The 23,946-nt window shown below is 41.7% G+C and overlaps 1 protein-coding gene and 1 long non-coding RNA gene across 2 annotated transcripts in view; one reads left to right on the top strand and one right to left on the bottom strand.

The window, feature by feature from the left end:
* Cmtr1 (cap methyltransferase 1) overlaps nucleotides 1-23,946 on the top strand; it is a 48,680-nt gene that overhangs the window by 5,397 nt on the left and 19,337 nt on the right. The window contains exons 3-13 of the mRNA XM_005318739.5: nucleotides 6,604-6,755; nucleotides 8,243-8,401; nucleotides 11,632-11,724; nucleotides 13,392-13,463; nucleotides 14,569-14,663; nucleotides 14,779-14,851; nucleotides 19,102-19,300; nucleotides 19,994-20,112; nucleotides 22,216-22,312; nucleotides 22,640-22,772; nucleotides 23,478-23,657. Coding sequence (XP_005318796.1) covers nucleotides 6,604-6,755; nucleotides 8,243-8,401; nucleotides 11,632-11,724; nucleotides 13,392-13,463; nucleotides 14,569-14,663; nucleotides 14,779-14,851; nucleotides 19,102-19,300; nucleotides 19,994-20,112; nucleotides 22,216-22,312; nucleotides 22,640-22,772; nucleotides 23,478-23,657 — 1,372 coding nt within the window. The remainder of the gene's footprint in view (nucleotides 1-6,603; nucleotides 6,756-8,242; nucleotides 8,402-11,631; nucleotides 11,725-13,391; nucleotides 13,464-14,568; nucleotides 14,664-14,778; nucleotides 14,852-19,101; nucleotides 19,301-19,993; nucleotides 20,113-22,215; nucleotides 22,313-22,639; nucleotides 22,773-23,477; nucleotides 23,658-23,946) is intronic.
* Nucleotides 16,827-21,374, bottom strand: LOC144366224 (uncharacterized). The gene is made up of 2 exons (XR_013425203.1): nucleotides 20,755-21,374; nucleotides 16,827-20,382 (listed from the first exon to the last, which is right to left on the bottom strand). It is a non-coding gene; the product is annotated as an uncharacterized LOC144366224 (long non-coding RNA).

The raw sequence follows: 23,946 nt of genomic DNA, 5'->3' as shown, positions 1-23,946 counted from the left end.
CTCCTCTAGTTTGCAGATCATTTCTCCAAGCGCTTTGCATTTATGTCATCTGTGTTCTATATCAGCTTCTTCTAGGAGTCCTTGGGGAGTGTGCTGTCTCACCAGAAATTACCTATATGCTGAGATGCAGGTGTGGCTTTTCTATTCAAGTCATTGATTAAAGCAGGGGCATTTCCGTTTTCTCCATCCAATTCTGCCTGCACACACTATTCAAATAGATGATCAAAAAATGTTCCTTAGGGAGGACAATTAGAAATACAAAAAACTAGTATTTACTATTTCTGTCCATCTGGGCCTTGTTTTTTCTTCCTTTGCTAGATCAATGTGATCATTAATCATTAATGATGAGTAGGTCTATTAGTTTAATCAGTATGTTTGTTTTTCATTATTCACAAGTTAGTTGTGTTACCAACTCAGGAACTTGACATTTGGCTAGTGTAAAGAAAAAGGTTGATGTTGTCATGGGCACGGTGGCATAGAGTTCTTTTGAGTATTCTAAGAGGAGTTTGAAGGCATTTTCAAGTGTAAATAAATTGGAAATTTGCAGTCAAATAACCTTTGAAGTAAGGGGAGGCCAATGAGGCCATTGTGTTCTTTTTGTTTGTTTCTCACAAACTGGAGAAACTGTGGTCTTGAGCCCAAGAAAATTTCCTTCTGTACTTAGCTGTGCATCTAGTGTGGGCTCCTAGTTCTTTTTTTTTTTTTTTTTTTTTCAAAAAAAATAATTTTGGAGACAGCATCTCACTAAGTTGCTGAAGGTCTTGGTAAGTTGTTGAGGCTGGCTTTGAACTTGCAATCCTCCTGCCTCAGCCTCCCAAGCTGCTGGGCTCCCAGCAGGCTCCTGGTTCTCTTGCAGCAAGTTCTTATGGAAGTTGCAAGTCTCCTTCACCAACACCACATTAAAAGTACCTTCCCCTCTGCCAGGTTTAATTCTTTCCTAAATAGGCTGTTTGCCCTGAGACACCATCGCTTTCCTGTCAGACCAGATTCATGACCTTAATCAAAAACTTCCTTTATCGGTATCTGTTTAAATTGCTCTAACGAGTTACCATTTATTTGGAATGAAGGAGAAATTGAGTCTTTAAACAAGAATGACTGTATTCTTCAGCAATTGTTAGGCAGGGTGTTTATTAAAATTCATAATTTATTCTTCTATATCTGTATGCTGCTCACCTTAGCCACTAGTGCTTGGAGCTATGTTGTCATTTTTAATCGTGGCATGTTTGCCCTACTCCTCTATCACCATGTGAACAATTGTGCCAACAGCTGGGAAACCTCTGGTTCTTCTGTAAAGTGAACATTTCTTCTCTAAAATGACTTAATAATGATTTCTGTCAGGTAGAGAGGAAATCTTAAATGAAAACACTAAATAATGTTTTGGGCTCTGGTAGGTTTTAGAAAGGGAACTCCTGGGGAGGTAAATGGAAATGTCACCCAGCTTTGGCAAGTTCTTAATGAAACTAATGATTTTAATAGACTGACCTTATTATTCCTTTTAATTTATGTCCTCATTACAAAATTGTCAGCTCAGTGCTGCTAAATTCTTTCCAATCTTGGGAAGGCAAACCTCTTGAATTCCTACTGAAGCTATGACAGTTGTTTCCTTTTCATTTGAAGAGAGTGGTCCCAAAAGCCCAGGGGTAAAAATAAATAGTGACTGTGGCAGTCTGTGGACATTAGGGCTAATCTACAGACTTTCTCTTAAATCATGTCAACCTACTAACTGGATTTGTTGTTGTCACTTGTTTTGGTTTGCGGTACTGTAGATTGAACCCAGGGCCAATGTAGGTATACACTCACCCACTGAGCTACATCCCCAGCCATAAATGCTGGTTTTTATATGTCACGTGATTAAAAGAGAAATAAGGTTTATTTTCTTTTCTAGCACACTTCTTGATCTCACAGGGAATTACCTAGTAGGGGATGTTTTAGTTGTCTTCATCCTCACTCTGAGAACCTGGAAAGGACAGTGTACAATAACTAGCACCTTGGGAGGGGGAATGGTGTAGAAAGATCTTGTGCCAGAGTATGATGCTGGAATTTTCCAACCAGAGTCACCACTGATTTGCCTAGTGAGCCTTTCATTCAAATTTGGTTCTGTTTTTTTTTTTTTGCTCAAAGATTTATGAAGATAAAAGAAAATGAGATCTCTTTCAGAGATTCAAAAGTGGCAGAAATCTTGTGTACCCAGGGATGGAATTAAAACCATTCCATTGTTCATTGTTGGCTCCTCAAGCAAATTTTAACAGCCTGGTGACTTCCTTGAGCTAGACCAAGGCATGCTCTCCATAGAGAAGGATACCAAGTTTTTCAGCCTTTTCATAGTTAGGTGTATGAATGTCTACATAGTTGGTGAAACCATAAGAACTGATTTAACATTGTAGCTTCTGATGAGTCAGGACCTTGGATCCCTGGGCTGCCCCAAAGCAACTTCAGGGCTGTACTCAGGGAGCTGTCCACATTGCTGGTACCATCTCTTTCTGTACTAAGCAGTGCAGGTTGAAGCCACAGAAGCAACTGAGAGAATTGAATCTGAACCTTTGGAAGCACAGTTCTTTAGCATGTGGGCACATTTTGCAGACTGCATCTCTCTCCTTACATGGGAGATAATGGATGATTGGCATGGGGATAGTCTTGAGCCCCTGATAGTCTCTGACTTGAGCCTCCCCACCCCCACCCCACGGTGAAGATTTCTCTGGAGGGAAACTAATCTTTTCCTATAACTTGGAATAGTAATTCTTTGTAGGTTTATTTTTTCCCCTAATTTTTAAACTAACATATATATATTTAATATTTATATTTTTCGTTGTAACTGGACACAATATCTTTATTTTATTTATTTTTATGTGGTGCTGAGGATCAAACCCAGGGCCTCCCATGTGCTAGGCGAGCACTCCACCACTGAGCCACAATCCTAGCCCCAAACTAACATATTCTTGTTTCTCACAAATGCAGAAAAGTGCAAAACAGAAAATAAAAATCACCTCACCTCTCAGTTTCCATGGTTACTCATTGTTAATTTTCTGGGTCTTTCCTTCTGAGTGGCACTCTCTGACATATGTTACATTGGTCCATGTAAGCAAGACAGCTCCTTATTAAGAGAATTGGATCTAACTTAACAGGAAGGGGCAGATTTTGTGCCTCTTACATAGGAACATTCTTAACCAAAATTCCAACTTGCTAACTGATTAGAAGCCAGAAGTTTGGTTTTGGATTTATTCTGATTCCCTTTCCCACATTCACCTGCCTTTTCTTTCTTTTGCAAAATGTTTTTTTTTTTTTTTTTTTTTTGGTGGGAAGTACTGGGGATTAAACCCAGGGGTGCTTAATCACCGGGCTTCATCTCTAGACCATAAAATGTTGTATTCTTTAACAAAATGCATATTTATATTAGCTATTTGATTTTTTAGGTTGTCTGATAGTTGTTACTTTTGCATAATACTCTGTTGTGTATAGCACGGACATTTTATAGAATAAGTCTTAAACCAAAGTAATTGTTGGTGTATTAAACAGTATCAGTATTCTGAGCTCTGACATATATTTCAGCCTTCTGGGACCTAAATCATTGCTCAAGAAGGGCTCCGTTTGCTGGTAGGATATAGATCCTCCATCCTCATTCTTAAGCTTTTGAAGCCTGAACATTTGCACTACTTGTACAATGTACAATAAAATATCTTAAGGAATCGTACACTCTGTAGGTCCTCAGGAAGGGTGACACCTGGCTGATAAACCTTTAAATCCACTGTGATAGACTTCTTATTAATTTCTATCAAATGAAAAGCCTCAGTCCAGATGTTGGGGTTATAAAGTTGATTTTGACAAAATTCCTGCTCTCTAGGAGTGACCCTGTTCAGTGGGGGTGGCATGTGGCAAATGATAACTGTCTCTAAGGCAACATGTTGAGTGCTTTGATGATGGTGGGAGTATCAGTGTCACTGGGGCATAGTAGAAGGGAAAATCATTTAAGCTTAGGGCCCTGGGAAAGGCTTGTCATCCCTCAGCAAGTTTGTGTTCTAGCTGGGAAATAAATGGATCAGTACAAGTAGGCTTTAGAATCATGAAGTAATGATCAGGTGAGGAATTCCTGAATAGTGACTATTTCAGTTCTATACAGAATTGTTTTAACCAATAAAAAAAAAAAATGGTTTTACATGGCTTCTCTCCACACCATCCCTCAGAATCTTCCATAAGCAGCCAAGCTTTGAATCAGAATCTTTTCTCAGCAACTTCTCCCTTCTCCCTCAAAGGAATTGTGCCTCATTGCTCAGTTTTTTCATATTAATTTTAAATTTTAATAGGTAATATATTCACATGGTTCATAATTCAAAAATATAAAAAGATACCCAGTATAAACTCTTGGTAATATGATTGTAAATCAAATTTATTTTCTTTGCTTTCACTTGTTCTAAGTAATAATTTTTTTTATTCTGTCTCCATGCCCTAACCCCTGCATGTGTGCATAATCACACTTTTATTGGTATTGTATCTCTTTCCTTCCAAAGCTCAATTATAATACAATTACAAGAAATATAAATATATAGTTGTATTTTCCCTCTGTATTACACAAAAGTTCAGGAGGCCGTGCTTGTGCATGTGGCTTTGCTCTTCTGTTATTTTTATAGCAGTGTGTTGGTGATCTGTTTCCATGCATCAGCAGGTGTTCTCAGGCTTTCTTGTTTCTTGGCACTCTTAGTGTTGCACTTTTGTTTTTACCATGTCCCAAGGTCAAAATAAATACCTATGAGGCATGGTGGCAAATGCCTGAAATCCTAGCAGCTCTGGAGGCTGAGGCAGGAGGATTGTGAGCTTAAGGCCAACCTCAGGAACCTAACAAGGCACTTAGTAACTCAGGGAGACTCTTCCTCTAAATAAAATATGAAAAAGGACTGGGGATGTGGTTCAGTGGTTAAATGCCCTGGATTCAATCTCTGGTACAAAAACAAAAACAAAAACAAAAAAACAGCCTAACAATTCAGGTTATTAAGTATTTATTGAACTCTAAGTAACAAGCTTTTATCTTATTTTATATTTTGTTACTTGGGGATTGAACCCCAGGGTGTGCTACCGCTGAGCTACATCCCAAACCCTTTTTATTTTTCATTTTGAGCCAGGATCTCCTTAGGTTGCTTAGGGCCTCAACTAAGTTGCTGAGGATGGCCTCAAATTTGTGATGCTCCTGCCTCAGCCTCTGGAGTTGATAGAATTCCAGGCATGTGGCACCAAGCTTGGCTAGTAAAAAGACTTTATATCCTAACAACAATAAAAACACTTGAAAAATATTTTCATTTTATCTTTAAATAACCACAATTACTTATTAATGAGATATAGGCATTGTACGACTTCTTTACCCCTGGATTCTGGTTGAATGTCACCACTTTCATTTCCTGTTTGGCGTTATCCCCTGGTTTGCAATTTATATCATTTTCAGTGGGGGGTTATATAGAAATTGTTGACCAAACTTTTAAGAAATAGTCTATTTCCAAATTCAGGCAGATTTGAGAGACTCCTTGAATAAAATTACATTGGGTTAATAGATTCATAGGTCTGCATAAGGGAAGGAAAGAGATAGTGGAGTTATTGTCCATATGGAGGTAGCTCAGCACTTCTTGTAGCTGCAAAGGTGCTCCTTCCTTGAAGTTCTTTAACAAAGTTGTTGATGGTGAAGATGATGGTTTGGCTCCCTCAGGCTGCTGGCTCCCTCCTGGAGCTGTGCCTCTGCTACTCTCTACCTAAGTTGGTGGTTCCACCAGAGCTTCTTTTCCTGTTTTTCTTTCCTTTCTCTTTTTCCTTCCTTCTTTCCTCTTTTTCCCCTCACTTGTTGCTTCTGTTCTGGTTCTTTCCCAATTTCTCTCCCTGTGAGCCAGCTTTTCTCCAGAGCTGCAGTGTGGGCACCCCCTTTTTTATATATATATATCTCATGTATATGTATGTATGTGTGTATGTATGTATTATCTGTAGGCAGACACAATACCTTTATTTTATTTATTTATTTTTGTGTGGTGCTGAGGATGGAACCCAGTGCCTTATATGTGCTAGGTAAGCATTCTGCCACTAAGTAACAACCGCAGCCCGTGAACCCTCTCTCCTACCAATAAGTTTGAAGGACTGTGCAAGCAAGGAGAACTAGCTAGAAGATTAAACAATTAGAAACTGGTAGTCTGCTGATGGAATCTTTGGAAATGGAACCAGGCATCAGTCTTTGTAGAAATTGATGTTTAAATAAACAGTAGCAGTAGAAATAAAGTATCTTCAGTCAATATACTTTGTATTTGACAGTATGCTTTCACTTTTTGTTTTTTGTTTTTTCATTTAATCTTTAAACAACCAGTGAGTTAGATGTTACCATCCCAGGTTTTTAGTGGGGGAAATTTAAAGGGTGGGGAACTATTATTTTTGAGCTCCCATTATGTCAAGTACCCTAGAAACTTTCAGTGACATTCCCATGATTATAGAACTAGTGAGAGGTAGAAAACACATTGTCATTAAATGAACCTCCTGTATTCAGTGCATGTATGGAATACTTCTTGAATGAATGAAGTTTTGACTTGTAGAGGCTATTTTGTGACATAAACTTACCTCAAAATTTCTCTTTTTCTTTTCCAGCATCTTCTACAAGCCTAAGTGAGTCTGACAGTGAGACAGAGGGGAAGCCGCGTAGCTCTCACTGTTTTGATGATGCATTCAAAGCAGACTCTCTGGTGGAGGGAACATCTTCTCGTTACTCCATGTATAACAGTGTCTCCCAAAAGCTTATGGTATGTCACTGCTTGGGTTGAATTTCTAAAGCTGCCCCAACAGAATGAGAGAAGGGCAGTTTGTATTTGTATGACAAAAAGAAAAGCTAGGGCATGGATTTTTTTCCTCTCTTTTTCAGCCACTGAAATTTGACAGAGTGTGGCCTCCTTTTCTGTAGAAGTATCTGTCACATTGGAATAATCTATGGAAAGTGACTGCATAGGCCTATTTCCTCCTGTTCTATCCAGACTGGTTTACCTTTTGGTATCCTTACTAATGAATTCTTACAATAAGCATGTGTGAATATACTTGCCTAAAAATGATGTGTGTCAGTAGATAAAGACTTCATGCTAGGAATTTTTGTTCTATCGAGTAATCTCAGAAGAAATGACTAAACTCTTTTTTAGTCCCAAAATAAATGGGAGTAGTATGGTGTTTTTTTTCCAAAGAAGGCTCAATTCCTTTTCCCAATTTTTATACCCATTGATATATCACAAGAAGAAAGGTGAATAGGGAGAGTGCTTACTTTCCTCACCAAAATTTAATATATATATGTTCAAAGGTTATAGAGTTCAAGTTTCCCACCTGACTAACTTCAGGAATATCATAGTTGTCTCCTCTATTTCCTTTTGGATTCCCTTAAGAATGAGAAATGCCCCTGCTGAAGTCATAGGTCAGGATATTCGTTTGGGGGCCTTAAGCTTTCGGGGAGGGAAGATTAGGGAGACTTGTGACAACCAGCTCTCTGAGGGGCGGGGGCAGGGAAGATTTGTGTCTACTGTAGGGATTCCATCCAGGTCTTGAGCAGGTGCTTTCATCAAGAATATAGATCTCCAGGGGGAATTTCTCTGGACCAGAGTTCTTTTATCAGGTAAGGGATTTGAGATTTGGGTTTTTTATCTTTGCATGTATTCCTAGACCCAGGAACTGTAGAGTATAGGGTAAACTTATAGACAGTTGTGACATTTGAAAAAGCATTTCTGTCCCAGGACCTTCCATACCAGAATTTCACCTGAAGTGAGTTTAATCTCTTGATTAAATGGGCTCCTACAAGAGCTCATTATTCTTGCAGAGTAAGACTGTTTGACTGGCTAAGGGTCAGGCAGAAGTTACTGCTCAGAGCTGTCCCATTTTAAATTATGTTCTCTTTATCAACTCTACTCTGGATCTTTTCACTTAATCAGACAAATTAGCTGGAAGGGTAAGTTGTGCAAATGTCCAGTGAGATTCATTATGTACTCTTAGTGCTTTTAATTATGGCTATGTGGTCCCTTCTCATTTATCCAACTTCTAGTTGCCACAGACCTTTACCTTCAGAATAGACAGTCACTGGACCCATGGTTACTGCAGTTATTTATTTATGTTTCTTTTCTTCATTAGGCTAGAAGGCAGAATTTAGGCCTTAATCATCTCTGTTTCTCAGGGCTTAACACAGTGTCTGGCATATGATAGGGGCTAAATAAATGTCTGTTGTATTGAATTGATTGTGCTCTCTTTTCTTTTTCAGGCCAAAATGGGCTTCAAGGAAGGTGAAGGATTGGGAAAATACAGCCAAGGTCGGAAGGACATTGTTGAGGCTTCTAATCAGAAAGGTCGAAGAGGCTTGGGTCTGACCCTGAGGGGCTTTGATCAGGAGCTGAATGTGGACTGGCGAGACGAACCAGAGGTAACTAGTGAGGGAAGGAGGAAACCTTGTGGTTTTGGATGTGTGGCTTTGTGAGACCATATTAACAAACAGAAATCTATAGTGGCAGTGTAAGCAGGGTGGTTAGAGGGGGTTAGTTTCTTACATGGGAGGGACTGGGGATGTCCAGAATGGAAAGTAGAAGACTGGGCAAGAATATTGATTTGTGTCTCGTTGCTTTCTAGGACTTCTAAGACCAGTAGGTAAAAGATGCTGGAAGGCAGAGTTTGGCTTCATAAAAACCTTTAGTGAATAGGTACAGCTCACCACTAATGGAATAAGAAAGGCTGTGGACACCTTCTGTTGAAGGGATTCAAGTGGGCCAAATGAGCCCGTACTGTTCATTGTGTGACTGACTGGGATTAAGTGTCCTCTAAGATCCTTCCATCTCCACAAGTTAACAATTGTTTGTTGGTACCATATTGCTTTTCTACTATGAGCTTAATCTGTTGTCTTAAGTACCAGTTTGTTGTGAGACAAAAAGAGACTCTTATTATCTCTTTTCATGGTACAGATAACGTTGAGATTTTTTTATTTTCACTTATTGATGTCCTATTTTATTACACAAAGGATTTGAAGTAAGTTTAACAAAATTACCTAAAAACATGATGAGATATCACCATTACAGAGATGAGATTAGAGAAAAAAGAATACAAATGTCTAGCATTTCTACATAGTTGGTGTGATTGAGCTTTAGATGGGGCTCTGAACTAGCTGGAAAACTGCTATATCGTTTTGTCTCCCTGATTTTTTTTTTTTTTTTTACATTTTAATTTTTAGTTGTAGTTGGCCATAATACCTTTATTTTATTTATTTACATGTGGTGCTGAGGATTGAACCCAGGGCCCCCACATGTACTAGGCAAGCGCTCTACCACTGAGCCACAACCCCACCCGTCTCTCTGATTTTTGTCTCCAGTTCAGGAAAGGATGTGAACCTGCTCATGATGAAAGCCTAATAAAGCTTCAGAGTGAAATTTTGACAAGCCAGGAACTAATAGGTTCTGGGGTGGTCTTTCTATGTTTCCTTGTAGTTATGATGCTGTGTAGCAGAATAGCAGAGGAGACAGTGCAGAATAGGTGGGAGGCGAGAATTCTACCACTGAATCACCAGTGCCTCCTTGAAAAAGTGCCTTCTTGAAAAAGACTATGATGGGTAGGTTACTAGATAGAGGCTTTTGCATGAAAAATACCTAGTGTTTTCCAAGTTTTTATTTGTGTGTAAACAAGTACACAGTTTTGATCCTTTCAGTGGCACAGAATTTAAGTGAACTTGTTAAACTAGAAATCTGAAATTTGCTTGTAAGATCTCTGTTTTTAATTGAGATAAGCTGTTGAAATTCCTTTTTGGGGTGAGACTTTCCCAGTTCTCATTTGCCATTATTCAATTTTTGTCTTAGAAAACATGCCTGATAAATAAGTCAGAGTTTGGCTCAACCATCAGTTGCTATCCACTTCTTCTTCTTCTTCTTTTTTTTTTTTTAAAGAGAGAGAGAGAGAGAGAATTTTAATATTTATTTTTTAGTTTTCGGCGGACACTACATCTTTGTTTGTATGTGGTGCTGAGGATCGAACCCGAGGCGCACGCATGCCAGGCGAGCGTGCTACCTCTTGAGCCACATCCCCAGCCCGCTATCCACTTCTTTAAGACAGATGAATCTGGGGGGCCTAAGGAAATGTCCAGTCCTGGGATCACTATAAGGAGAATGCTCAGTGGCTACTACAGTCCAGGAGTGTAAACTCAAGGTTTGAGCCATTGGACAAAGTCCACTTTTCAGGTAACCTTAATGTACAGACTTTCATGGAGAGATTTGAGTCTGCATTTGCTTGATAAAGGAGCATCCAAAGTATATATGAGCTTTTTTCCCTAAAGTTTATAATTTAAATTTATGCCTAAAGGTGATGGATTTGACCAGGAGGAGAAACCATGTTACACTGCCAGATTCATGGACAAAAGGTTTCAGTAATTTTTCTTTTCTACTTTTTCTGTTGATGGCAGTTCGCTTGCCCTCAAGACCTTGCATTGTGATACCATTTTATGGCTTTCAGAGCATGTAATATTACCTTTAATCACATTGCTTCAATTTGCAATGGTGAATCTCTTTTCCACACTTGCTTGAGAGGCAATCTGTGAAGCTGCCATGCAGGTTAGCCACCTGGTTAGGTTTTATAATCCATGTTTCTCAAGCCCAATGGTACTTAGTTTTGGATGCACAATAGAATCATCTGGGGACTTTTAAAAACATATATCCAGTCCCCATCTCAGATCAACGGAATCATGTACTCTGAAGCTAGGGCCTGTACATCAGAAATTTTATTGAAAAGCCTTGCAGGAGATCCTAATGTACAGTTAGAGTGAGAACCACTGTCTTTGGCTGTTAGGGAAAGTCATTGAAAATTAAGAGGAAGCAGCCATCAGAGGTGTCAGCTTCTGCTGTATTGGAATCATTGAGAGAGGAATAAATAACCAGTTTCTGGGTAAAATAAGCAGTTTTGGGGTTATTTTGTGAATAACACTGTGAACGCATCAGGAGGTGAGACTCATTGCCACTGTCTTCTTGATGAAATTAACTCCATAAATATGTATGTGTTTGTGTGTATGTGTATGTATAAATAAGTAAAGGCTGAGGCCTTTTCATAAATGTGTGTGTGTGTATGTGTGTGTATGAAGGCTGAGGCAGGAGGATGACAAGTTCGAGAATAGTCTCAGCAATTTAGTGAGATCCTGTCTCAAAAAAAAAAAAAAATGGACTATGGATGTGGCCGAGTGGTTAAATGCCCCTGGGTTCAATCCTCAGTACAAAAAAAATGTATCTGTGTCTATATATAACATATGTTACAAATACCTGTTGACTTCTCTGTCCTCACCACTCTAATTTTAAACCCCTTTGGTCAAGGGCCTGTCTTACTTAAGTCTGTATTCTGAGGAATACATAGTAGGTACTCATCAAATAATATTGGAACAAGTTAAAGAAACCTTGAAGATTTGGGAAGTTTCTAGAGATTCAAAACAGAACCAGAGGTGGCCTTCAGAAGTTGAACTTCAAAATTTTGGTTTTCCCTTCTCATGTCTGACCACTGCATTTGGCTTCAGCAACTTGGAGCCTTTTCAGTCTGAGTCCCTCTGGATTGTTTTGGGGAAGTCCTGGAGACTTGGGGTGGAGCCCCAAGGATCTGTCTTACCCGACTTATTTGCTTCTCTTTTGTTCATAGCCCAGTGCCTGTGAGCAGGTGTCATGGTTCCCTGAGTGCACCACTGAAATTCCTGATACTCAAGAAATGAGTGATTGGATGGTTGTGGGAAAGGTAGGATGTCAATAAAATGTACCCTAATATTTAGCCTCTCCTAACTTTTCTCCTTCTTGAGTCGTGTTATATGTATACTTACAGTTTTAAGAAAAATTTGACCATTATGGAAGGAATAAAACTGTTAAGAGGGTTTATCGAGGGCTTTATAAATCTGCACCTTGGAGAGGTAGCGGACAGATTTTTTTTTTTTTCTCCTAGTCATTGAACTTAACAGGCAGACAAAATGAGTAACCTCTCTCTCTTCCTTACGGATGCCTTATGGAGTGATTTATTGTGTATTTGTATATTCTGGTCACTGCTGGGCACCATTCCAGGTAAATGAAGGATATTGTCCCTATCTTCAGAAAGTAATCATGGAATTAGTACAGGAGGAATTTCTCTAATCCTATTCTAGAAAATCTTAAGAATAAAGTTGGCTACCAAATCAGTGTGATCTAGAGAGTAGTTCTCTAAGTGTGGAGGCCCCTGGGGATCTCTGAGACCCTTTCAGGGAGTTCACAAGGTCAAAATTATCTTCATAATGATTTGAAAAGTTATTTTCCCCTTTACTCTCATAGATTCACAGGTGACCAGTGGAGTTTTTCAGAAACTTTGACATGTGATGTTACAATTTATTGGTGAAAAAAATGATCAAAATACAAAATCAAGGAAAAGAACTTAGCCTTCTTCTAGTAAGCCAGATGTTGAAGAGATTTACAAAACTGAAAAATAAAACTATCCTCCTTGCTAAATTTTTTTTGAAATATGGTTATTTTTCATAAAATAATTTCTGTTAACATAGTTTTCCTTTACATTGAATTAAGAAGCATCAAAAATCTTAGTTTTAATTTCTATTAATAAACATTGATATCTGCATAATTCACATAAACAAAACTCTTTGGAATCCTCAATGATTTTTTTGTTTGTTTGTTTTTGTTTGTTTGTTTTGGTACTGGGGATTGAACTCAGAGGCACTCAACTACTGAGCCACATCCCCAGCCCTATTTTGTATTTTATTTAGAGACAGAGTCTCACTGAGTTGCTTCGCGCCTCGCTTTTGCTGAGGCTGGCTTTGAATTTGTGGTCCTCCTTCCTCAGCCTCCCAAGCCACTGGGATTCAGACGTATGCCACCGTTCCCAGCTTGGAGTCCTCAATTATTTTTTAAAAATGATTTTGGGGTGCTGGGGATTGAACCTAGGACCTTGCACATGCTAGTAAGCACTGTACCCCTGAACTCCACCTGAAGCCCTGAGCCTTTATTTTCTCTAATACTACTGGGCCAGGGGCCTGGGATCAAGCAGTTGTACTCATCTGAGAGCGAGAGGCTTCCTGGTTGAAGGACAGGCCTCTGTCACTTGGGGCACTCCCCATCCTTTTACCTATGTGCTCCAGGGGCAGGCAGCTTGCCTGTCTCCTTCCTGTTTGCTTTTCCCGGCCTCAGCATTCGTGAGTCTGGTATCCATATGGTGCTCCACTCAGAGCTCCCAGGGGATTGCTTCATCTCACAGCCATCTGGAGGACAGCCAGAGGGATTTAGGATTGTGTCTTTCTCACTCCTCAGGGATTGATGTTTCTTGGCAGGGACTCAAGCCCCTTCTTGCTCTGCTCACTTGGAACCCTAATTTCTCCATTCTCCCCCCCTCAGTCACACTTGGTCATTATTTATTGTTTCTTTTCCCTGTAGAGAAAGATGATTATTGAAGACGAAACAGAGTTTTGTGGAGAAGAGCTGCTTCACAGTATGTTGCAGTGTAAGGTAAGACTTGTGGCTAGAGCCAAACATGAAAATCTTCTGTGAAGTGATTGGCCAGACTTGTCCAGTTTTCTTTTTGGTCATTTGTGGGGGGATTGAATTTAAGATTTTTCCCATAGATCAGATACGTAGCCTGGTATATATCTCCAAAATGTCTTTTTTTTTTTTCCCCTAGTGACTATCTTGCTGTCTCTGTGCCATCTCTGTGGTCAGTAGTTAGGAAAGAATTCACTTGACCATAATGGATCAGTTCATTGTAATCCTGAGGAGGCCTGGTATAGCAAAAAGCTTGGGATCATTTTTAGCATCAAATAAACCTGGATTCAAACCTAATTGTACAACTCTTTTGCTTTGTGATATTGGGCCAGTTGCCTCAGCATCTTTTTTATTTCCTCATCTATAAACTGGGTAGAAAATACCTTTGTGGGTGCTTATGAGAGCTGGAGTTATGAAACAGTGGATGTGAAGCACCCAGCTCAATGCTGGCCTCCTCTGGATGCTTTTTGTCCTGATTGGAATCAGGAAGCACATGTCTGGGGTAGAATGAGGCAGGGAAACTCCAGGGAGGAAATGGGTTGAAGAGGGACAGAGGCCACACAGAGCTTATTTTTTGGCAGACATATAGGGAATATCCCCATGAGGTGACTGAGCTGCAAGTGAAGTAAGGATGTCAGTTTCCAGAGAGAAGACTGCAGAGGGGAGCTAAAAGGGAGAAGGGATCTCTAGTGTAGTGTTGGTGCCCTCAAAAAACCCTGTTCTTGGTTTGTTTCCCTTCTAAGTGACCCCTAGTCACGTGAGCCTGAATATCATCTCTTTTGGATTTGCTGTGGGGATTAGCAGTACCAAGAGGTGGTTCTGCGTGTAGCCACACATACTATTTAACATGTGTCAGATGCCAGCTTCAATTTGTTTTTTTGCCCTTTACAGGTGAGGTATTTGAGGGTCAGAATAATTAAGCAACTTGTTTAGGGTCACACAATTCGTCATTTCAGAGCTAAGATACAATGGCAGTCTATCTCCTGGAAGGCCTGAGTCAGGCACCACCACTGTCCTGTCCCAGAGGGGCCAGGATGACACTTACCTGGAGGTTTTGATTCTTTTTGGGCAGAGTGTGTTTGATGTCCTGGATGGGGAGGAGATGCGGCGAGCTCGGACCCGGGCCAATCCCTACGAGATGATCCGAGGAGTCTTCTTCCTTAACAGGTTTGCTGACCTTTCCCCTACCTCCCCTGACAGGCCCTGCTCCACCTTTCATTTGAACCTCGGTTTTTCATACATTTGGAACTGAGTTGTACTTTTCTATCTTGCTTTGTTGCAGGGCAGCGATGAAGATGGCTAACATGGATTTTGTGTTTGATCACATGTTTACAAATCCCCGGGACTCTTATGGGGTGAGAATTCATGGTGCTGGGTGGACTTAAGCTTCAGTAACTCAAAAATTGCCATTTGTTCAGTGTTAGGAGAATATTCCTGCTGTGTAATACAGTCATGTTTTGCTTTGAGCTCTCCAGATACAGACCCATAGTGCTTCTATGGTCCCAGGAGTGCCCCAGTATACCAGAAGGCTCTTAAGATCTGTTCTAGCACCAAGCTCTGTAACAGGGCCACTTTCTGCCTCTCTGAACAAGACCTTTTCAAGAAGTGGTAGAGGGCTGGGGTTGTGACTCAATGGCAAAGCGCTTGTCTTGTACATGTGAGGCACTGGGTTTGAGCTTCAGCGCCACATAAAAATAAATAAACAAAATAAAGATATTGTGTCCATGTATAACTAAAAAAATTTAAAAAAAAGAAGTGGTAGAGCAAAATGATTTTCTCCTCTGCTCCCTGTCGTTTCTATGAATGTTGACGTTCCATAATGATAGAGAAACGAAAAAGGAAACCTCATTCTAGAATTCTCTTCAGTTTCAAAGCATTTTCCCTCAGTCCTAGAAAGTTAGTTTTCTTTGACAGTAACAGGGCCAGGAGCCAGCTGCCCCCAAACCTGTTTCTGCTTCACTTACCTGAGTTCTGCTAGACCCCCTTATTACCCTTGGGCTAAAGAAACTTATTTCAAGTTCCTTAATGTTTCAGCTCTACCTGCCTAACTACTTCCGTCATGCTGTCAAAACTGGCATGCAGACCCCTCTAGCCTTTACTCATTTTTTCTCCCAGGGCTCCCTCCCCATTTTCCAGGACCAGCAGGCAGTACAAATGGGCTCTTGGAATTAGCATCTTGAGAAAATTAGGTTGATATAATGTTGATTTAATTTTCTGAGCTCCCAATGATTTCCTTTAAACCCCTGCCTGGCAGAGGAACTCTGTTAAGCTGATGGGAAGTCACAGTGTCATTTTGGGCTTTTAAATGTAAACGCCTCCAGCAGCTGGTATCTGGTTATTGTCTTTTGCTGTCATGAAAATGAAGTAGGCACCAGGATTGTACCATTCAGGTTGAGGGTGGAGATGGTAGTTATATAGGAAAGGGCAGCTGTGTTTGTAACGCTTTAGGCAGCTTCTTGACCCGAATTGATTGTTAGGGGCCATGGAGAATTGCCCTTTCAGAGATGTTTCTCTACACTCTACTATAGAAAGTGATTTTTTTCCTGAGCCCTTAGTATTTTCTTTTTTCTTTTCATCTCTGTTTTTCCCTGAGGACCCAGTGACAGCCAAGCCCAGCAGGCTTGGTTGTTTTTCAGGCAGCCAGAGACACCAGACCAGTCCCCAGCAGAGGTGGGAGTGGCAGGAGGCCCAGCACACACCCAGGCTTGCTAGGGACTTGCTTTGTGGCTCTTGAATTAGACAATTACAGACTAAGAATCAGAGAACTTGACAGGGGAGTGTGGAGAGGGTGGGAGGCAGGGGCAGGAATCTGGGTTTTCAAATAGGTCTCTGGTGCTACAGGTTATGGTAAAGGGAGCAAAGGGACTAGAGGAGAAAAAAAATTGTAAATAAGAATTAGAAAGGGGCTGGGGCTGTGGCTCATTGGTAGAGCGCTCACCTAGCATGCAAGAGGCAATGGGTTCTATCCTCAGCACCACATAAAACAAAATAACGTGTCTGCCTAAAACTAAAGATACATAAATAAATAAATGTTAAAAAAAAAAAGAATTGGAAGAAACAAGGGAAAGAAGGGAATTTAGACCCTTGGTTGGAGTACATGGAAGCATGTTACAATCTACTGTATTATGTGAGGGATTCTTGTGCCAGGAGATGTTGTTGAGGTAAAACAAAACAAAACAAAACAAAAAAACATTGTGAAGTGTGACAGAAGACAAAAACTGAATGTGGATCTTTACGTTTCAGTCCTGTCTTAGAGGAAATTAGAATGCTGCACTTGGCATAGAAAAAAAGGATAAGAGTTTTGACTCCAAAGAAGTTGATCCAGTTGAGTATAGTGTCATCTTTTATTTGTTGAATATTTTACAGTTTGAGAAAAGTCTTTGCGGTGATTTATTTAACCTACAACAGCCTTGGGAAATGCCTACATTAATCTTGATTTATAGTTGAGGAAGGTTTAAATTGTGTTTAAACCTTGAGTTTAAAGGTTTAAATTGTGGTCTTGCTCTGACTACACAGCCAGTAAGTAGAGCTGAGACCCCCAGCTGTCCTTTCTATGCACAGACTCCTGGCCATGGTTGCGAGGGCCACTCGTTTTGAAATCATAGAGTGAGGTCGTGTGTAGGACACCTTGTAAGAGTTGAGATGCTCTTATTGAGTCATTGCCCTTCTTTTCCCCAATCTTTGGCTCAGTAGTTCACCCAGGGAGGCCGGAGCCTGGGCTGAGGCACAGCCAGTGGTGAGGAACATTGTTTTCCATCTTTGCAGTGTAGGCAGGGCTTGAACTTGTGACCTCTGCTTCATCAGCACTGTGCTGAATGGAAGGTGCTACAGAATGTTCTTGGTAAATGCCATTAATTCTTTCTTTGAGTGTGCAAATGAATATAATCCAAAAATATGAATAATTAATGGCTCAGGAACAAAGAACACTGGGGAGGAGTAATGAGGAATAGGGGAAAGGACTGATATGTCCCAGCATGCCCAAGGGGGCTTGTCACAGGATGACGAAGTTTATTTTTAACTGAAGTCATTTCTCCAGAGACTTTTCCACTGTTTTGATAAAGCTAGAGAGCTCTCATCAGAGGCAAGGCCCTTGTCATCTGGAAGTGACTGGATTCCGATCTTTATCAGGCGGTTGCAGAACTCTGGACAAGTGCTTGGCCCTGCCAGTCTGTGGAAAAGGAAGGCTGAGGGCTTGAGGCCCCTTCAAAGCCAACCATAGCCCTCTCGGTCACCCATTCCAGAACTCACCCTCATGTCACAGTGCAGATAGTCCATCTTCTGCTGAGAGGGTAGAATTCACCAACTAGGGCTCAAAGGTTGATGAGAGCATCCAAGAGAAATATAAACAACACAGTGTGGAGCAGTGGTGGATCCGCATCAATTTGAGGTTAAGAGAGAAAGGTACTTGAAGGGCCAAAAATGTAATCAAATAAAAATTCAAATGATGACTGTGGTTTAGTCAGGCGTGTGGTAGAGGGTGCTTTGGGCTGCGTGGAAGCTGCCATTGCTGTGCCAACTGTCTTACCTTGCCAGCTTCCCATGGTGCTGTGCTTTTGGGTCCCCCACCTAGAACTGGGCAAAGGCAGGAGAAGGAAGGGAGTACAAAGCAGCAGACAAGTGTGATGTGGTGTCTTGTGTTGGATTGTGGAACAGAAAGAGGATGCTAGTGAACTCTGAATAAACTTTGGAGTTTACTTTTTTTAAATGTATTTTTAGTTGTTGATAGACCTTTATTTTATTCATTTATTTATATGTGGTGCTGAGAATCAAACCCAGCTCCTCATACATGTGAGGCAAGCACTCAACTACTGAGCCACGACCCCAATCCTAGTTTTTTCCTTTGTGATGCTGGGGTGGAACCCAGGGCTTCAAATTTGAGAGACAATTGAACTATCATTGAACTAAATTCCTAGCCCTGAAGTTTATTTATTTTTTATTGTTTGGGGCACTGGGCATCGAACTCAGGGGTACTTGACCACTCAGTCACATCCCCAGCCCTATTTTGTATTTTATTTAGAGATAGGGTCTCACTGAGTTGCTTAGCACCTTGCTGTTGCTGAGGCTGGCTTTGAACCTGCGATCCTCCTGCCTCAGCCTCTGGGGCTACTGGGATTATAGGCATGCACCACTATGCCTCCTGGCTTGGAATTTATTTTTAATAGTAACATAGCAATGAGAGTTTCTTAGTTTTGACATATTTGTCATGGTTATATATTAACGAAACTGGCAACTGGGTGAAATACAGGAACTCTGCACTAACTTGGCAGAATATTTCTATTCAGTAGAAATCATGAATGGCAGGGTATGGTTTGGATAAGCCCTGAGAAATAAAAATGCCATTCAGATATGTACAGAGATGTTTTTTTAGAATGTTTTATTATTGAACTAGCCCTAGTGTATGAAAGGCATTTGGGGTATTTTGGGAGTGGGCTGGGTCACTCCAGGTGGTGATAATCACAGAGGATCCACATCCTGGATGTTGTGGCCCTGGGGGAGGCTCTGGATTATACTTGCTAAAAGGCTTACTTTCCCCTGTGTCCTTTTTCCTGTTCCTCAGTGAGCCATCTTTTTTCCCTTTCTCCCTGTGTTTTATTTCCCTTTGCAGAAGCCACTGGTGAAGGATCGGGAAGCCGAGCTTCTGTACTTTGCTGACGTCTGTGCAGGCCCAGGTGGCTTCTCAGAGTATGTGCTGTGGAGGAAGAAGTGGCATGCAAAGGGCTTTGGGATGACACTGAAGGGCCCTAACGACTTCAAGCTGGAGGACTTCTACTCAGCCTCCAGTGAGCTCTTCGAGCCCTACTATGGTAGGGACACTGAGCAGGGAGGGTGAGAGGTGGTCTGAGGGGAAGCCCACATGCAGTGCTTCAGACCAGAAGCAGTTGTTATCTACACACAGTGTGTTCTTTCCTAGATCTCTTGGCCTGGGGTTCACAGTCCTTGTAATGAGGGTCTTGGTGCCCTTCGAACTGTCCCCAGCCTGCAAAACACAGGTTAAGCACTTTGCTAGGTAAACTGTCATCAAAGCCATATTAATCCTTCCTTACAAGAGCACTATTCTCTTGTGATGACAGGAAATAATGAAACTGCCTAAGACTGAAAACTGGCAGGGTTATTAACAAGTACAAACTGCACACCCATCTTTGGCCCTGTGTTCCAGGTGTGGAGTGCACAGCTCAGCAGCCCCACAGCAATCCTTTATAAAAAGTTGGTATTGGTTTTGGGGCATGGATGCTTTAACTACAAGTTGGGGTATTGAAGAGGAAGGGCCTCTGTTTCATATGATGACTCTTGGCCGGACAGCTACTTTTGCACTCTGGTTAATTATAGCAGAGACTAGGTCTTCCTCCTGGTCCATCATTGTAAGGCAACTTTGCAGGATAGGCCCTGGGTCTCAAGACTCTCCTGGTACCTGTGCTCACTGTCTCAGAGAGCTCATATTCCAGCTTGTAGAATGTCCCAGGGCAGATGAACTCATTGTGACTCTTGTGTCCTGCCAGGTGAGGGTGGGATTGATGGAGATGGAGATATCACCCGCCCAGAGAACATCAGTGCTTTTCGGAATTTTGTCCTGGATAACACAGATCGCAAGGGTGTGCACTTTCTGATGGCTGATGGGGTAGGTGGCCTTCTCTTCATAGAGTGATCCATTAAAGATTTGTTAATTTAGAGACAGTTTGACAATTGTTGTTGTTTTGTTTGGTCCTTAAGCTGCTGCCAGAGATGGTAAGTGGTAGCTCGTTATCCAGGTACGAGGGGTGTGCATTTTTATTTCTTCTGTATATATTGTCCATGATTTTGTGAAGATTGTTAATGTGGATATGTATACTTGGAGCAAGGTGGAACATCCCATCTCATTTTGTTTAGAAACCTTGATTGGCTGTGAGACCTGGTAAGAAAAAAATCAACTGAATGGGAAGCATGCTGCCATCCTTTGTCACCTTGGGGTTGCTCCTGGTACAGGCTGCCTATATGTGGCCACTCCTGAGCCTCTCATAAGCTGATACCCGCTATTCTTATTAGGACTCACAGAGCATTCCGTTTCCCATCTTGTGGTTAACCAATGACTAGTCATATAACTAAAGGCAGCCACTCAGAAGAATCCATGGAAGCTCTGTCAGTGGCTAGGCTAAAGTGAATATTCAAGGGGCTTTGTCAGTGGACATCTGCCTGATGATAAGAGCACACCTTTCTTCAGCAGAAGTCTCACCCAGTGACCCAACACCAGATGTAGTTCTTTTTGGAGTGAGCCATCACTTACTCTGAGGAAGGATAGACACAGTGGCAGTTGCTCCAAAACATGGCTAGAGTTGAGAAGAAGCTCTGTAGCTCTTGGGGCGCCTCTCGAGCAGTACCTGTGCAGGAGGTGAGGTGGGAAATGAAGGAAGGAAGGCAGGGTGTCAGTAAGAGATCTGAAGATGCCTTGGCTCTCCAAAACATCATGCATAGCAGGGAATAGTGGATAGATGGGACTTGGGCTAGTAGGGTGGGGGGCATTTGTGGGGTCTGATAGTGCTCATGAGGCAACCATTGTGGTGTGATAACTGGAATGTTTTTTTAATTGTCCTTATAAATAGGCCTGCCCTGCCCCTTTTTGGTGGTGGTGCTAGGGATCAAACCCAGGGCCTTGCACTTGCTAGGTGAGCACCGTACCACTGAAGGATACCCCCAGCCCAACAGGAATGCATTTTGAGAAGCATCTATAAGACTAGATGACATTGCTAAACATTTTTTATTCTGATTCACTTAGCTGTTACTTTTGTAGGACTGAGCCAGGGACACAACATCTGGCTGGAGCCAGCTTAATGGAGGCCAGCCTCTTTTTTGTTTTTTTCTAATTGTAAAAAAACAGCTAAAATAAAATATGTCATTTAACCAGTTTTTAAGTCTACAGTTCAGTAGTATTAAGTATTTTCATACTGTTGTGCAACAGATATCCAGAACATTTTCATTTTGCAAAACTGAAACTCTGTACCCATTAAACAACTATCTTTTCCCCTCTCTCCCCATCCCTTGGCCTTTGTTACTTCTATGTGGGCTTGGGGTCTTGGCTCCCTGCTCTGGAATCTCACAAGGAACTTTTTCTTTTTGAGAAAGTTTCCTTAGCCAGAGAGCGCTAGCTGGAGGGAAGAAGCTCCATGGTTTTAGGATAGGATAGCAGGTATTGTCAGCAAGTCCTTGGTTCAAAGAGAGAGAGAAAGAGAAAGAAAGAAAGAAAGAGTATCACTGTGACTAAGAATTATGCTAACCTTTATCCCTTTATCCTTTTACTAGACCACGGTCTGTTCAATGGTTGGTATGGTAGCTCAGTGAGCCCAAGCAGAGTATTCTGGTGATATTTACTCTCTGGATCTTATTAGGACTCACAGGACATTCCGTTTCCCATCTTGTGGTTAACCATGACTAGCTAATATTTTGCCTCTGTTCTGCCTTTCTCTTCCCTGGATTCCCATGTGGGTTTAGAAATTTTCCATTTCCTTGGGAAAGCAGACTTGGTCCTGTCCTTTGGGAGTGATAGGGCAAGAAAGCGATACTGGTACAGTAGTCAGGCCTGGGTCCCAGTACTCGGTGCCTTTGCCAGAAGAATTTAAATGCTGAGCTGTATCTTTATCAGTCAGATGGTGAAGATCAATGAAAACAGAGTCTCTGTGAAGATGAGGTAGGATGATGTTCTCAGTTCTGGTTGTCTCTTCCCACCCTGATCCCTGTGCTTTCATTTCAGGGTTTCTCAGTGGAAGGGCAAGAGAACCTGCAGGAGATCCTCAGCAAGCAACTGCTGCTGTGTCAGTTCCTCATGGCACTGTCTGTTGTCCGGACAGGTGACTTTTCAGCTGTCTCCTCACCCCAGCACTCATTAAGTCATATACAGGATTTGGTTGGGAAGTTTAAAAAAAGAAAAAACATAATAGAAAACTTTTTTTATCAGGTGACAGGTAGCTAAATGATGAATTTAGGGAAGAAAAGACAATAGAATTCTCAAAGTCCCCTCTAATACTGACTTTTCCATAAATTGCCTCTGACTTTTAGTGGTCCCAGGTACTTAGTCATCTGAGTCATTTCTTAGTCATCTTGATTGCCTGTAGCTACCTCACCTATCTCCTCAGAGAGACACATTGACTGCCACTGGTGTGTTCTTTCTGTTTTAGGAGGCCACTTTATTTGCAAAACCTTTGACCTCTTCACACCATTCAGTGTGGGACTCATTTACCTGCTCTACTGCTGCTTTGAACGAGTGTGTCTCTTCAAACCCATTACCAGCCGTCCTGCCAACTCAGAGCGGTGAGCCTTCTTCTGTTGGCTAAAAGTCAGAACAGCAAATGCTGGTGCATCTCTCTGGCAGGACCCCTCAAGCTATGTTAAAACTTTGACTTTAGAGAAATGACTAGCACTATGAGGAGCCAGGATTCTTAGACCCAAGGGGTCCTGAGCTGTGCTAGTTCAGCCTCTGCCTCCTTCTCCACAAGTCTTATTCTCCATGCGTATGTGAGAACTTCTTGGCTTGGTCTATGAGAGGGGACCAATACTAGGGACACTTGAAGAGGGATGTAAGCTGGGAAGAGGCAAGAGGCTGCCAACCATAGGCTCTGCTGGCATCCCAGGTGGGACATAGTGCCCCCACATGAGGGAAAGCAAACATAGCCAGTCACAATAATGAGGTAACTTGTTGAAAATACACATTTCTAGGCCCTGTCCTTGGAGAGTCTCATTCATTAGGTCTGTAATTTGGCAGACTCTAGAGGTGATGGCCATGCATCTGCTGCAGGGCAGTTGGGAATACCACCATAGAGATGGAAATACAGCCTTATACAAAAGGGAAGGTTCTGAGGTGAACATTGGCACACAGAGTCTGTGCTGTTCTTTGATCATAGACTTAAGGTTGAACAGGGAAGCTGTTTAACTTTGTGACTCTCTGAGGGTTTTAGGGGAAAGGAATGTGTGGGAGGAAGCCCTTGCTCAGTGGAGTGACAGAGTGTCTTCTGCCAGGTATGTTGTGTGCAAGGGCCTGAAAGTGGGCATAGATGAAGTGCGGGATTACCTCTTCTCGGTGAATATTAAACTCAACCAGCTGCAGAACACTGATTCTGATGTCAACCTTGTGGTCCCTTTGACGGTGATCAAGGGAGACCATGAATTTACTGACTACATGATCCGGTCTAATGAGAGGTAAGCCAGCGGTTGTTTTTGCTACCAGCACTGGAGTCTTAAGGAACACCAGAGAATGAGGGGCTGATGATGTGCCCTTGGTAGCTCCTTGTCATCTGGGTCTGCTCTGCTGGGTATCTTAGGATTTTGAATACCTTGAGGATCCTTGTTCTCTTCCCAAGTCATGTCCCAAGGGTGGTGGGTGGGTACATGTCTGGTGTAGGCCTGCCTGCTGGAGCCTGCGCCTGGTAGTGAAACCTAGCAGAAAGCAGCCTCTTTTGTTAGTAAAAGACCATCATGTTGTTGCATT

The sequence above is a fragment of the Ictidomys tridecemlineatus genome, chromosome 8, assembly GCF_052094955.1.
Source record: "Ictidomys tridecemlineatus isolate mIctTri1 chromosome 8, mIctTri1.hap1, whole genome shotgun sequence".
NCBI classification, from domain to species: domain Eukaryota; kingdom Metazoa; phylum Chordata; class Mammalia; order Rodentia; family Sciuridae; genus Ictidomys; species Ictidomys tridecemlineatus.
The sequence above is the reverse complement of the archived record's forward strand: the minus strand, read 5'-3'. Positions and strand labels throughout refer to the sequence as shown.